The 17,053-nt window shown below is 31.0% G+C and overlaps 1 protein-coding gene across 3 annotated transcripts in view; it reads right to left on the reverse strand.

Moving 5' to 3' along the window:
- Window positions 1-17,053, reverse strand: part of CSMD3 (CUB and Sushi multiple domains 3) — a 1,171,099-nt gene that overhangs the window by 77,404 nt on the left and 1,076,642 nt on the right. For 2 of the 3 annotated variants that reach the window (XM_063079089.1, XM_063079087.1), the window contains 6 exons: window positions 13,499-13,687; window positions 12,962-13,108; window positions 10,512-10,700; window positions 6,614-6,799; window positions 5,309-5,503; window positions 2,595-2,768 (listed from right to left, as the gene is read on the reverse strand). In XM_063079089.1, coding sequence (XP_062935159.1) covers window positions 2,595-2,768; window positions 5,309-5,503; window positions 6,614-6,799; window positions 10,512-10,700; window positions 12,962-13,108; window positions 13,499-13,687 — 1,080 coding nt within the window. The remainder of the gene's footprint in view (window positions 1-2,594; window positions 2,769-5,308; window positions 5,504-6,613; window positions 6,800-10,511; window positions 10,701-12,961; window positions 13,109-13,498; window positions 13,688-17,053) is intronic. The other variant, XM_063079088.1, reaches the window with a different exon arrangement.

Consider the following 17,053-nt stretch of genomic DNA (forward strand, 5'->3'; position numbering starts at 1 on the left):
AAAATACGATACTTCACCACTTCACAAAGGAACATTTACAAACAGCCAAAAGCAATGAAGCTGCTAAGCATTAGTAGTCATCAAGACAACAGAAATTAAAATCACGTGAGATAATTGTATGCATCCAGCAAAATGAACAGAATGAAAAGACTGGCCACACCACATGCTGGAGAGAATGTGAGACAACCAGAACTCTCCCCTGTATTCCATTCCTGAGTACCCCAGGGAAATAAATGCATATGCCCCCCAAAAGATTTTTATATGAAACTTCATAGCAGCTTCATTCATAATAGCCCAAAATTTGACAGAGCCCAGGTGTCCATTAACAGGACAATGGTTCAAGTGTGGCATAATCATATAATAGAATTCTATTCAGCAATATAAAGAACAAATTACAGATATGAGGGTACTTCAAAACATTCATGGAAAAATAGAATTAAAAGATAAAATGAATCTTTCCATGAGCTTTCTGAAGTACCCTAGTACACATAATAACAGGGATGAAAGAAAAGGAAAGAAGCCTTACACAAAAAAGTACAAATTTCAGGATTCAATTCATATGAATTTCCGGAACAGGGAAAACTGATATAGAGTGCAAAAAATCTGAACAGTTATTGCCTCAGGTTGACGGTGGAGAAGGTACAGATTGACTGTGAAGGGACATGAGGAAACTTTCTGAGGTAATGGGTAATGGTGATGCCTTTATAGTAGTTTAGTTACACAGGTGTACACATTTGTTAGAACTCATCTAACAGGGTATTTATGTTACATGCATTTCACTGTATATAAATTATGCCACAGTAAAAAAATGAGAACCATAAATGAATATTTAACTCTACGTAGTGGTATGCATGCTGAAATGTTTAGCAATGAAGTATGCTGATGTCCACAACTAACATCAAAATAAATAAAGAAAAAAAATGAATTGATGGATTGATAGAGGCCTGGCAAGATAAGTAGATTTGTGATAAGCAAATATTGCAAAATGCCAATTACGGAATATAGACGGTAGACATATGGATGTTCGCTGTCAATTCTTTCAATTGAAAAATTCATAATAAAATGCTATGGAGTTAGGAATAAATGTTTAGTGAAATAATATACTTAGGGAAATAATTTTAAGCACATGCTTGTGGACATTCTAAGCCAAAATTGTCTGGGGCTACAAGGGTAAGTTGAGAAGAATGACTGAATCCTTAAAGTCATTTCCCAGCATGAATCCTTATGGTCAATTCACAGCATAAGATTCTATGATGTGCTTGTCTGGCAACCGCACTGTCCTCCTACCAACATCCTTTCAGGTTCACATTAGATGTCAATAAGTATATCCTTTACAATAAATGATGGTGTCTTCATAGACTGACAGCCAATATTTTCTAAACTAAGTAACCTGTAACTGGAATCAGTGTTACCAAAATCAGTTTAGGAACTATTAGGAAATGCTTAATTAATCACATATTAATATATAATGACTTAATAAATTTATTTTTTTATGCAATAGTCTTATAGAGTATTCATATATGTGTGCTTTTATAAAGAAGCTATTGTTGCTGGTTTTTCAAGTATCCCTATTAACAAATGTACCCAAGAAGGGGAAAAAAAAGGAACTTTAAACAAAACCTCTAGCCATATATTTTTAAGTTCCAAATAATGCTTGTATTAGCATGAATATTTTCAAACTTATTAGCAAGACAATATGTAATTTAAATTGCTCATGTATAGACTTTTCTGCCATGTGTCCTACGCTTAAATAGTAACTATTTAGAGACAAAATATTGTACACATTTTGCAGTACCCTATTCATAATAATAAGCAATTTTTAAATTAGTAAACAAAAGATCATCCCTTGTTCCTAACAGATGAGTGAATAATTATCACAATTTTTGTTATTACCTAATCAACACTTGCTGTCATATCCTGAAACCATTTTAGAGAAAAACAAAGCATTAATCATACTATTCTCTTAAAATTAAATAAATTATTGAAATCTTTGAAAAAAGAGATGAAGTATAAATCATGACATTCTTTTCATAATAGGAGAGGTGTAAGAAGAATGAGCTAGTTTAGTTTCTTTCACAAAACAGTTTCTTATGATGAACTCAGGAAACACTAAGGGTAAAAAAGATCCAAGTTGCCTAAAATTGTGTTCAAAAAAATAAATTTTTTAAGTTTTAATAGAAAGTAGTTTTACATATGTTGAAATCTTATAAGATAAAAATATAGAGACATTTAAAATGTAGACACTGTTTTTCTTCTTCAGTCATTAATCTCTCTACAAAGATTAATCCAGCTGAGTATGCAGACATATAATTTTCAGCAATTAGTTTTCACCTTTTTATTTTCACCATGCCTGGAAGAAAATGTGTCTGTCCTTAATGACATAAGATTCTCATTAGAAGCACAAGTTGATTAACATTAAGAGCAATCCTTTTAATAGCTTTTCTACAATGAGACATTTTTTAAGTCAAGTATTTTCTGCTTTTTTGCATCCTTACTGAGTGAATATAAGTTATGTTCTCATATTAAGGGAAAAGACTTGCCCCTTTTCTAGGGTGGATGGGAAAGTTTGGTTCAAATAAATGAAAAATCTGTACCTAGGCATCTTGTTTCAGATCCACTCCAAAGACCTGAGGAAAGGCATTCTCGTACAGCAGAGCCTACAAGCATGAATCCTGTATCACAGGTAAAGATAGCTGTTGAACCATATGAAGTTTGAGTACCAATCTTGTTTCCATTTGGAGGTGTAGGTAGTTCTCCACAGGAAATAACTTAAAAATAATAAATAAAAAAACCCTTAAAAACACAATCATATGCACTTTTAACAAAACTATATTTTTAACATTTTGAGTTCCCTATGAGTTGATGTATTTACAATTGAAATTGACAATCTTAAAACATGTTTAAATGAGTGTGGAAGTGTAAAGGAAAGAGATAATGTAATTTAAAATTTATCCCCTTTGAGTTCCCATAAAACCTTCTAAGTGACAGTGACATGTGATAAAGTTATTTTCTTTGTATTTTTTGCTTAGCCAACATAGTTACAGTGAAAGAAAAAGATCACATGATTAAAGAAAAATCACATGATTAGTCAAAATCTTTCCCTGATTTATGAAGTGACATTAGACAAGTCTTTGACTTACCTGAGCCAAAGTTTCTTAATAGCTAAACCAATGCTAAGATAGCAAACACAATTAAATTCTGTTGAGGACTCTATAGTTAAAGAACTTTACATGTAAAATATTTGATTTTCACAAGATCTATTAGATATTTTTATATTTCACATGTTGTTTGTAGGTTTTTAAGAATTTAAGAAAAGAAATTAACTGACTTGCTAGTCCATTTAGAACCCATTTTTTATGACTCCATACTTAAAGACTACAAATGAAATGTCACTCTAGAACAAAAAGCAGTAATGTTCATTTAGTGCTTCTTGCATTTCAGGTGTATTATTAGTGCTTTCACTTACATAATTCTCAAAGCAACTCTCTGAGGTAAGTGCAATTATTATTTAAATTGTATGCAGTATGATATAGGCACAGAGAAGTTAAGTAACTTTAATAAGGTTACACTTCCTATAAATAACTAAGATTTAAAGCCAACAGTCTAACTCCACAGTGCAATACTTATCCATCAGCCTCTGGTGCTTCATTCTGGCACCAGTTAGAGCTTTCACCTCTAGGGTGTTAGATAGACAAATAAAAAACCTACAAACTTTAAATACCTGCAGATAAAATTTAAAATATGCTGATGGATTTGAGTTAATACTCCAATAGTCCTTTGAAGTAGCTATTAATATTATTACTCCACTAATATTATTAATAATAGTAATACTTATATTATTTTAACTTAAAAGGTGAGTAAATGGAGGACTAAAAAAATTACTATTTTTTTCATTTTCTGAATGAATTGCAATTCTTAGGTTCCTTGTCTTTCCCATTCTCACCTTTCGGCAGTAACCTAATCTTAGGCATCACTTAAACCCTTCTACACTATAGGGGATCTAGTATAAAGGCAAATATTTGCTCAATGACTGGTTAAATGAGCATTTTTGTTACGGGTAATTTTTTCCTAGCTCTTTGAAATATCCTAGTTCCATCTGCCTTTTTAATGAAATTATACTGGAAGAACATGGAGGCTGCAGGCAGAGAAAAATCCTTGGAAATAACCTGGAAGAATAGGGCAAAAATATACAAACATAGATGTCATATTTTTAGAATATCAAATATAATTTAGAAATCTATTTTTTAAAATATTTATTCATCAATATGACTATCTTATCAAACAGGGCAACCAAAAAAATCTGATGTTGATACAGAGATTAAAAAAATAAATTACAAATCATGAAATATTCATAAGTAAAATAATAAGAGATACTTGTGTACTTACTGCGCATAAGATAGTTGTCTGTTACATTAAACTTAATCATCATAACTATTTAGGCTTTTGATTTTTTTTGTTTGTTTATAAATTATGGATGTCTATGTCATAGAAGCCATAGAGTTTGTTAGACATAATTAAAAGGCTTAATTTTTAGCCTTGCATACTTCATGGCACAAAGTAGATGATAAATACAGTGAAGGAAGGTAAAAGGGAGTCAAGACATTTCATCTGAATATCCTATGTCCAGTTATCTTATCTATTTTAGACATTGGCTATTATATTACAAGAATGCATGGAAATAAAATGACAATTGTTCGACTTAATTCAGTAATATTTCTTGAGCTCCTTGAGAATCTGGTTCTAGCTGCTATTTCAAATATGTCATAGCTTTAAATATTTACAATAACTCTATGAGGTAGGTGTTATAATTTTCTAGTTTAAGAAATTTGGGATCAGAGAGAATAAACATCATATAACATGGTGATTAAAAGCCAAGGTTTGTAGTCAGACTCTTTGGGCTGAATATCACTTTTCCACCATTTTTAGGATCTGTGACTTACATAAAATGATTAAATCTGAGGCTCAGTTTTATCTTTGGCACAATGAACATAACACATGTAAAGGGCTGAAAGTAGTGTCTAGCAAATGTCCAGCAAGTAGTAAGTATATAATAAACATTACTTAGTTGTTATAGTAAAGATACATTTAGTATCCAAATATAGGATTTCTTAATCCAAAGCCCATTATTTTTAAAAAGCATTTACTAATACAAACATAATTGAAAAGATTTTAAATGTAATGAAAATAAGTAACCATATTAATAATTTTATCTCATTATTGTTCAAGCATGTTTGGAAAAGGAAGTGATTCAACTAATTCAATCAGCAGAGATAGCTTATGAAATAAGTTTAGCAGCGTGTATACTCACTTTGACAATATGGTCTTTCATTTCTCCAACTCCAGGTACCATTAGGAAGACATTCAATAGAAGCAGGACCTAGTCCATGATAACCAGGGTCACAGCTGAAAACTACCTTGGTTTTATATTCATAATGGGAGCCATTCACAATTCTCCATCTTCCATGTTCCAAGGTAAATGAATTGATGCTTGGACACGTAACAACTATAGAAAAGCCAAGAATGTAAATTCTAATAAGTCAATCCTGTCTGTTCCACCTCTTAACTGTATCCTATGCTCATTCCATCCTTTACATCTCCACTGCTTTAAACCCTTCACTATTCTGCCACAGAAGGTCTTTTAGCATTTGTTCTTTATTTCTTTTTCACATTAATCTTTTCCATTACCTCAGCTGTATGGCACTGCTGGCAGTTCTTTGAACATATCTTGATGTTTCATAATTCAGAGTCTTTGTACATATTATTCTACCCATCTAGTCAATTTCCTCCCTTATTTCTTTGGAAGCTTTCAAAGGACTATATTTTGAGGAAGTTTGTTTGATGAGAATGGTCTTTCTATCCAGGAACTATGATATAAAGTTGGGCTAATTCAAAACTTGCTTAAGATAAGTAGAAGCATTATTAGATACCTATGCTAAAATTGTTAATTTAATAATCTTCATTTTAAATGAAATCACAGTTAAATTGAAGTTAGTACTGTATGGGGAAAAATAATTAAAATATAGAGCAAATTAAAGACCTTATTTAAGCCAAAATTTTTCTTTTCTTTTTTTTTCTTTTTGCTACCAAACATGCTATGAGAATTAATTCCTATTATCATTATGTAATAATCATTTACCTATTAAAGTAGTAATGTCAGCAATGGAAAATAGTGTAAGTATAAGTAACCTGAAGAATACCAACAAAAGTCAGAAAGGTTCTGAATAATTTCAGCAGCATCATTTATCTTTATAAAAATCAGAGCTGACTATATTGAAATACTATTTTATTAACACAAACTGTAAAATATTTTCCAAGGGACTGAGTATTCAAAAACACATGTTGACTGATGGTGACTTTTTTAAGAAAATAAATGAAACTCTGTTATGGAAAATGAAAAGTCACATAATTTTTTTTTCACATAAATATTTAGAGTTTCCAAAAAAGTCCTATACTGTCTTCCAGTACTCTCTAGTACAAGACAGCTTAACTAACTTTCATTTGCTTCTTAGCACGCTTCATTTCAGAAATCAGTTTTAAAAATTCAACAATACATAAAATTTCAAATAAGATGCCGGTAGAAATACAAGTGATACAATGTCCTAAACAAACATACCAACACAGCGAGGAGTCTTGTTATGATTGCTCCATGTCCCGTCTGATTGGCATACAGCAGTGGTAAGTTCCTTGGATGACAATCTATATCCATCATTACAGAAATAAGTAACTCGGGTTCCTACCAAGTAGTCTGTTGTAAGTATCCCTCCATTTGTTGGAGCTTTAGGAATTCCGCAGGAAATTGCTAGAATAAATACACAGATACAGAATCGTAGAAATAGAAAGAATGCTTATTATTAGATAAGTCTGTTAAAACATGCAAAACTATTTGGGATATTATAAATTCCTCTGAAAAAAATTTAGAATGCCTCACAGAAAAGCTTTCTGAACCATAAATTTTAAATAATGCATTTAAAACTCCTATTGAATGTTTTTAAGTTGTTGAATCTATATATTGTTAATGCTTTATTTCTTGCTGTTTTACTTAGTGTTTTTCCATCATGTGCATGGTTATCGGCACTTATACATATGTTATGAGACTGCAAGTTAGGTAAATATAAAGTGTATCTAGTGCTAACCCATGACTAGATCACATATAGCAAGCTTGCTTAATTTAATTCAATAAATAATTATTATTACAGATTATAAAGGGGGTGGCAACAAATACTCATCCATTACATAAGTTTGGGGCCAGGAATAAAATAAATTTTATTTTCTTTGGCAGCTGGCTATTTCTTTGTCTTAGGCATAACCAGAATGTACGTGCTTGGGCACCATCCGTAGAGTATCATGAGGACTGGAAATGTTTAATAAATATAAGGCCAGAATGCAATTTTCATTCCTAAAAATAAAATCAATAATCTTTCAGTGAACACATTTAGCAGCAAACCTCCAACTAAAATGAGAGTATTTGTATTTTTGTATATCATTCTCAGTGTAAATATTTATACATATCTTTGCAGAAAGATTAACATATTTGAATATGGGTGTCACCCCAGCACCAATGAATTACATAATGTCTGATAAATTTACTTAATATATTTATAAAATCCCAGAGTTGCTGACTTATAAAACATACGTAGTCTCACAGGTGTCATATAAAGGATTCTAGACTTCTATTTTTCTCATAACAAAAGAAATAAAAAACAGAAAGACCTGAGTTTAGTTTAAATATTATAAATGCTGTATTCTATTCACCTATCTCCCATTTCAACCTAAAATTGTTTCTATTTCTCTTATAAAACCTATCATTTAAGTGTTTAATTTTCATTGAATACAAAGCAAAAAACTGTAGTAAAATCTATATGAAATTGTCAAAACTAAATGGCAAAATCCCTACTGCTTAATAGTTTGATCTTTTGTAATTTGGTAACCTACAAATTATGAACAAAAAAGCAGTAATGCTGACTTAATAAATTATATAAGCCATCTCATATAATTATGCTATTATCCCTGCTTTCTAATTTCAGAACCTCTAAAATAGTGTTGAGAAGTAAATAGCTCCCTGATGTCTGTTAAAGAAATATTTATATATTCACTTAAAACTTTGGGGAATTTCAATTTCTAATAAGCCTTCTCCCCACTGCACCCCTGCCAAAGATTCAAAGATTGTGTATTCACTGATTTTTTTTTAAATTAACAGTACATTGTTGGGGTAGTGTAGGTTGAACCTATATCAAAGCAAAAAGCAACACAGTTAAACGGTATAAAATGTTTTTATTTTAGAAATGAAATAAAGAGACAGCATACTAAAATGACAGAAAAACTGTGCCCGTGGATATCTTACAATTTAACTTCTCAGATTAAAAAAGAAGAAAGTAAACAATCCAGTCCAGGAGAATCATCATCACTGAGTGGTTGTCAAAAAGACTTCTCTACAGAACTCTCAAGAAAGAACAAATTAAAAAGTAAGTCAGTGAATAAAAAGTGTCTATTTCTATACAACACTATGCATTACTCATTTGTACAGTGAGATAGGGATGGCTCAATTCCTGAGGGTGAAGCATCAATAAATGGTTGTTTGATATGTAGAAAAATAAGTAAAACCCTAACCAAACCCAGAGATAGCTGACTAAATTTTCTACCTTTGTACTCACATTCTGTAATTATAGCTCAAGTAAATATATGTGAGGATGTATAAGAAGACTGAAGAGGCAAGAACAAAAATGACTGAAGAATGCAAATCAAATTTAGAACAATAAGTTAGCATTATGTGAATAGCTCTTCCCAATGTCGTATAACCATTTTTTAATTAGCCATGTCCAAAAAGATAAGTCACATCAAATAAATATTTTTAATAAAATAACCTTTTAAAACTGTTTTGATGATAATAAAATATTAATTTTTAAAAATGACTGCTTGAATTATAAATATTTTATCATTTTACTATGCCACATATCTTCTTGTATGACTGCGTTTCAATTTACGTATTCTAATTGTGGACAAATTTTAAATCAAGAATGATGAAAAAATGACTCCATATGTCAATGTAATATAATACACCTAAAAATCAATATAATTATAGCACTGACTCTACAAAACAATTTCAAAATGGCAGGAAGCTGAGACTGGTCGGTTTGCTCAGTTGGTTAGAGTGCAGCTTTGTAACACCAAGGTCAAGGATTCAGGTCCTCACACCGGCCAGCGGCCAAAAAAAAAAAAAAAAAAGAGAGTTTCAGGAAGTTTGGGGTATTCTTTATTTTAACCAATAGTTAATTATCATCACTAAAGGTTTCTTAATGATTACATATGTATATGTGCCTGTGTATACAAATAAATATATGTGTAAATGTATGTGTATATATAAGCAATCCTTATGTAATTAAAATGTAAAAGTTCAAAGTTCGGAGCTTTTTAAGGTTTATTTAAAATATACACAATTTGGGCCTAGCCCGTGGCGCACTTGGGAGAGTGCGGCGCTGGGAGTGCAGCGACGCTCCCGCCGCGGGTTCGGATCCTATATAGGAATGGCCGGTGCACTCACTGGCTGAGTACCGGTCACGAAAAAGACAAAAAACAAAAAAAAATAAAAATAAAAATAAAATATATATATATACACACACAATTTATTTTTATTTCCATGATTATAAAATTATGAGATCAAAAATTCTTTTCCAAACCAGTTTTGGGAATTAAATTAATACCAAGAAACTGCAAATACTCTTGCTATGTCAAAGGAAAAGTTGATGTTTTGATAATTTATTAAAATATATCTGTTCTGCATGAAGACAGTGCCTTCAATGTTGATAAACCACTAAAGTAATACTTTCCAGAATCCTAGCACATGATTAATGTTTTCTGCATCAACACAACCAGAAAATAATGGTTTTTTATTTCAATTTGTTTATATATATATCTATGAGAACTATTTTTTCATAATTAGAAACTGCAGTCTAATAGACTAAAGAAGCCATTTAAGGTACCTGGTAATATCTATTCCTGAGCCAATTTTAACTTGCAATTATTTGATTTTAAATTTCAATTAGCCTATGTCATATTTTATTTGTTTAATATAATTCCCTCCAAAAGGTAGATGAGTACGTAATGGGTAGATAAGCTGAGAGTGTGCTGCATTTTTTTAATGCGAGGGTTCAAGGTTACTATATGCATGTCCACATGCTGGATAGAATAAATCAAACATGAAATTCATTTTCATATTGATAAAAATAATGTGATAAATTAAATATCTGAAAATTTTCAAAGTCCAATGACTTTAGTTTATCTTGTGTAACTGATGTTGAACTTGTCTATATAACTATACCCAGCTAAGAGACGCAACTACTTTTTAAAAACATGTCCAAATCAAAAGCTCTAAAATGGGCCATTTGTTGATTATCACGTTTGTCATTGTGTTTCCTATAGCACAGTTATTGGAAGTTTTAGTAATCGAAATAAAAAAGTTAAATGGGGTTAATTTTTCATTATGTTTTTATCTATTTTTGGCTAATATACTTCACCTTGACAGGCAGGGACTGGTGCATCCCACGCGTGATATCCATAGGAAGACCTTCTGCACACGGCACTGCTTTTCCCAACAAGCCGGAATCCTCTGTCACAGGCCCAACGGACCACACTGTTAAGTTGTCCACCTGTCTGACTGATAATGTATCCATGAGGTGGGGATTCGGGTGTACTACAGTAGAAAGCTTTTCAAAAGAAGAATAAATAACTGTTTAATTAACGAAACAGAAATTCTTTATTAACCAAAGATATAAACACCTGTACAGAGAATACTAGTACTTAAAAATAGGTCAATTGCCATCTATGTGAGTTTTACTTCATATGAACGTCCCATTGTTTTCTATTCTCTTTTGAAAATAATCTACTTACGTAACTTTTAGAAAACATAACTACCTCTGAACTTTCTAATTTGTACTGTCAACTAAGATGTCTTCTGAGTTAAAACGTATTTTCTTAACACTCTCGAGGTTTAAAAGCCCTACAAATATTTCATGGAATTTTGAAAACTGAATTTCCTGGCATTTGAAGGGCCTAACTGCCACAGCTGTGGTAGCAATATTTTAGAGCATGGTGTTTATATTTCACATTGAAGTTATCTCCAGACACCTAAATTATATTAGGTCACGCATTTCATTTTGTTTGATGTCTAAAATAGGCCCCCACATTCCATAATCCACTTTACCAGTTTATTAAAGAGTTTCCATTCTGTCAAGAGTGCTTGCATATGGTGATAAAAATTGGCAATAAAATAAAACTTTTTTCATTTCCTGAAGTCTGAAATGCCAAAAGATAATGTCAAATAGCTTTTTCACATATATATATACTTTTGAGACTCTTCAATCTGGCAGATTACATTTACTTTTTAAAACTTTAATGTATTCATCTAAGAAAAATGAGACATTGGGGTAAATAGTAAGAAATAGATTGGACTTAGAATATATATGTCATAACCTCTCATAAGAGAAAAAACACATATTTAATGTCAAGCTGTTCTTGGGGGCTAAAAGTGATATTTTCATTATATTTATATCTGACTTTATCATGAATTCGACATGAATAAGAATTGATCTATAATACAGTCAATCTAATGCTTATAATTGTTTAGTTTGAATAGTTTCCCTTTCAGTTATTATGATCAATAAAAATATAGTTTAATGTGCTGACTTTTAAATGTTCTGTTTCTGAAAACTGATATTTAAATTGTATTATAGAAACAGATTAAATATAAAAATCATAAGGATGACTGAGGCATATATTTCATTTTTTAAAATCATCTCCCCTTTGAGTGCATAAAAATTATTTTTAATTTAATAGAAACCAATTGTAGGATAAATTGTGTATAAATATTAGTAGTGTGCTGTCAATGACAAGTTACTTCTAATATATAAAAGACAAATTATTAATAAATAAAATTAAAATGTCATCTCACAGTTTTAAAATTAGACAGAATTGTTTTATTTGTACATCTTATGTGTATTTGCAAATTTTTATAAATAGAATTTGAGAGTATACTTTTTAGAACTGAAATTCAAAATGTATTTGTCCATGCCTAGAATTGTTGTGTAAGAGTTGTTTATAAAACATTTACAAAAGTAACTTTCAGTTGAACTGATTAGCAGTGACCCATGGCTTGGGAGGGACGGTCTTAATGAACACTGTATAGAAAAAGCGGCTGATAGGTTCTGAGGTATTCTGCTATTCAGCCTATAACCATGGCCTCTGACATGATTTAGGATGGCAATAATGAAAAAGAATATAACCTTCACATAATGGAGAACTATTTATGTACATTTATTCAATGAGAAAACTATTCGCTCAGTATGAGTAGAGCTTAAAAACAAGAAGGTGCATAGAAAAAGCTATGTCACCTTAATACTAAAAAGAATTTTTACACCACATCTTTCTAAGTATTACTCAATGAGAAGCAGTAATGGAAAAAACAATTAATTGTTTTCAAAACTGAAGATTTTTAAACAGTGTTCCTTATTCTCTCAATACTCAAGATATTTTAGTAATTATCATAAATAGATGTTTAATAATTAAACATTTTACCACTATATGTTCATCTTATGTTTAAACTTTTCACTTAAAGTAGTTTTTAAATATACCAGATAATACATAGTTGAGCAACACGAATAACATTTTCTGAGCGTTTAAGGGAAAGAAATCTATTGAGAAAAAGGATTTAAACTTTCAGTTTAACTTATAACTAACTTACCTAAGTCATAAGTATTCTAATGTTTTTAATCTTTTCAAAAATCATATGAAGGTTATAGAATTGTTATCATTACAATAGGAAAACTGAGGCAGAGAGAATTTACATAAATTGTTCAAGAAACATCAATAGAGGAGCTTTATGCATAAGTGAATTGTGCCTGTGCTCTCTAATCACAACCATACTGAAGATGCAGGTAAGATCTATACTGAAGTTATAAGAATTACTTACCTATATATCTTATCCGGAAACCTTTTTTGTTATTGCCATGATCTGCTGACCATTGAAGAAATATTTCATGACCATTGCTTGTTATATTAAAAGCAGATGAGTAATCCCCACTGAGAGAAATAAGCACTGGACTTTGAATATTTGGTCCTTCAGAAAGAAAATAATACAATTTAGATATAAGTGAATAATTATATTCTCACTTATCCTTAATATTTTATATCTTTAGGATAGTATAAATATGGTTAAATTGTTCCACAGCCAATCTATGTCATCCACAATAACCGAAAACATAACATAAAATGTTTCTTTTAAAACATTGTTTTAAATGTTTCTATAGCTATCTATCTACAATTTGTAAAATAATAATCCAGCTACAACAAATTTCTTATGTTATATAGGTAAATTTAGTGTTGATACTTCTAAAAATATCTAAAGTATAAAATCAGAAAACCAGTTGCTTATACTGAAAGTCTGCATGTATAGTCAGAGCACTTGTACTAAATTTATGAATATCCGGTAAATATAACCCATGGTTACCATCATACACCTGAAGAACATCAAATTCCTTTTCTGTCTGGAAGAACTCTACAAACATGCTGATATTATAACCCTTTTCCACTGAAATGCTCCATGCACACATTTGAAGGTTTGGGTAGCTGTCAGGATATCCAGGGCTCAATATGACTCCTGTAGAATCTAGCCGCAATTCATTGGCAGGACAGAACACTGTCAAGGAAATATATTGTTAAATAACATCCATCTTTTAAAACCTAAGTGAAAACTTCAGTTTTAAATACTGGGTACTCTGCTTTCATGCTCAATAACCATAAAGAAAATGTTACTTTGAATTATGTGTTAGAATAGACAACTTCTATTAAGCTCACCATTCAAAAAATGGAGGAATGACCTAAAATTTATAGTACTGATTTACTTTTTTACTACATGGAAGATGCACTACTTTTCTGGACAATAAATAAATAGATAAATAAAAGATAGGACATTTATTTCCTTCTATTTCTTCACATTCTTTCCCAACATTTCCTCCTCTTCTTATATTCTCCCATCTTTGCTTCTATTATCTATGCATTTGTCCTGTTCTTTATCTTCTTTACTTTTTTTTTTTTACATCCTTCTCTCCTTAAACATTCTGCTCATTTGTGTATGTGGGGCCAGACAGTAAACTGCCTCCTTTCAGATCATCAGTTCTAGCCAAAGCCCTTTCTGATCTTGGAGGTGTGCTTAAGCCATGAGAATTTAACCCAATTCTGGGTCATCAGTTACTTTTCAATTCTTTGTGCCATCTTCAGGCCATAAATGTAGGCCAAAGTGCCAGCTTTCCTTATTTCATAAAAATACTCCTGCTTTAACATCAGACATCTCAAGAACAGATATCTGTATATGTATATATACACACATATGGACGCACAAAAATATAGAAAATCTGTTATATATTGACAAAACAACACAATTATGATCTAACAGCCTCCACAGTACAGTAAATTTTAATTGTTATCATCAGTAGCATTATGTATCAAAGCAAATAATACAAACACCTATTTAAATTTAGATTTGGAATGATAGGGGGACTAATATGACCAAGACTCTGTTACTTAAACTATGCCATTTTAGCTGTTTTTTTTTTTTTTTTTTTTTTTATTTTCCCCTTAAGAACTTGAGGTTCTGTGGTGTGGAAAGAGTATTGGAATTAATTGCTCAGTATGTAAACATTGTGCAGAAGTAAACCAGTATGTAACAAACAAGATTTAGTTCTATTTGTCAGAACAGTGGAAGTGGCTATAGCAAAATGTCTTGCTAAAGAATTTTTAGTACATCGTTGTTAGAGTTTTTACACTTAGGCTGGACCACGTTTTGGGTTTTCTTTCTGGAGACATTTAAGCAACTGAAGGAATGGTTAAAGTAGATAACATTTGACGGTTTGATGAATTGAAAATATATCCCATGCCATTTCTTAATTTAACTACTATCCATAAACTTCCATTTTGAAGTATGATAGCATTATATCTCAAAACAATCAGAGCATCACCTTAAGAAGAATCCTTGTTTTTCAATATTTGTTTGAAAGAATTGGTTTGGAAACAGCAAATATAGTTCCTGGAATTTAGATGAACAGATGAAGGATTTACATATTCACTGTTATCAGGGTACAAGGGCAATTAAATATTTTGAAATATAAAGTCTCCTAGTAGTATAGGGATAAGAAAGAGTAAAATAGCGAATTATGGCAACATATAATTGCTCTTTTATCTTGTTAATAATTTAAAAAGAAATAACTTGGAAAACTCCAAAAAAAAAAAATGGCCACAACTAATATGCAGATTTTTGAAAACTGACTGCAAAATATAGTGACAAGTATAGTATAGCTAAATGTAAGGGCTACTTATTATTATTATTATTATTATTATTATTATTATTATTATTATTATTGGCTGTGACTGCAGTTTCTCTTACTTCAATTGATGATTTTGCTTCTTAGATATGACTTTCAGATTTTTAAAAAGCAATTAAATAAATAGTATCAGGTCATACCTAAAAAAAGAATGCTGAGTTTGATTTTCACAAAAACTTATGTAAAAAACAAAATTGAAGGTTGGGAATGAAATGGAATATCTTAGTCAAAGACAAAGAGCATTAATGAATAGGTAGCTATAACATATTAAAATGCATGGACTGTTCCAATATATTTTACCATAAGTACACAAATTAAACTATTCTCATCCTATCCTACACATAGCAAAAATCTTGAAAATCACCAGGAATAACAGTAAAACGGTATTGATTGTAACTATACATTAGGCAATGTTAAGCATCTTCTGTGTATTATCTCATTTGTCACAACTTTAAAAAGTGTATATAACTTTTATCCCCATTGTACATATTAGGAATCTGATGCTCAGAAAGTTAAAAGTGCCCAAAGTCTCACAGATTCAGCTCGACCCATTGTTCTTAACCACCAAATGTAATCATCTACTAAATTTAATTTTCATCAAACTCGAAAGGCACTGTTTGGAATTTTCCATATTTTAAATGAAATAGTTAAATACAGGGAACTAAAAAGAATCCAGAAAAGATTAACAAAAATTATAATGCCCCTTTTAGGGCAAATATTTTAAATGAAATATTTTAAATGAACTAAAACCAATGTAAATCTAGCAGATTCCAAATGAATAACTGTGTTAGCAAGCTTGTGAATTAACCCAATTAAACAAAAATGTAAAGTCAGCTTTTTGGCTTAAATGAATGCCTGGTCAATTAATTAATACAGAAACTCTGCATGGACTCATTCTGAAGGATGATTTATTAACTTTTAGCTAGCATCTGAAGTGCTATCACCAAGCAACAAAAGAAAAAATTAAACAAATGGGACTATATCAAACTCGAAAGCTTCTGCGCAGCAAAGGAAACAATCAACAGAGTGAAACGACAACCTACAGAGTGGAAGAAAATTTCTACTAGCTATGCATCTGACAAGGAATTAATATTCATAATATACAAGGAACTCAAGCAATTATTCATTAAAAAAACAACCCAATTTAAAAATGGGCAAAGGAACTGAATAGGCATTTTTTCAAAGGAAGATATTCATGAAAAAATGCTCAACTTCACTAGTCATCAGGGAAATGCAAATTAAAACCACATTGAGATATCATCTCACCCCAGTTAGACTGGCTATAATCAAAAGACAGAAAATAACAAATGCTAGTGAGGATGTGGAGAGAAAGGAACGCTCCTACGCTGTTGGTGGGACTGTAAATTAGTAGAATCACTATGGAAAACAGTATGGAGGCTTCTCAAACAACTACAGATAGATCCTCCATATGATCCAGGAATCTCACTTCTGGATACATACCTAAAGGAATGGAAATCATCATGTCGAAGGGATACCTTCACTCTCATGTTCATCTCGGCTCTGTTCACAATAGCCAAGACATGGAATCAACCTAAATGTTCATCAGTAGATGATTGGATAAGGAAAATGTGGTATATACACGCCATGGAATACTACTCTGCAATAAAAAAATAATGAAATTCTCCCATTTGCAACAACATGGATGAGCTTGGAGAAACTTACGT

Source organism: Cynocephalus volans, chromosome 15 (assembly GCF_027409185.1).
Source record: "Cynocephalus volans isolate mCynVol1 chromosome 15, mCynVol1.pri, whole genome shotgun sequence".
In the NCBI taxonomy this organism is placed as follows: domain Eukaryota; kingdom Metazoa; phylum Chordata; class Mammalia; order Dermoptera; family Cynocephalidae; genus Cynocephalus; species Cynocephalus volans.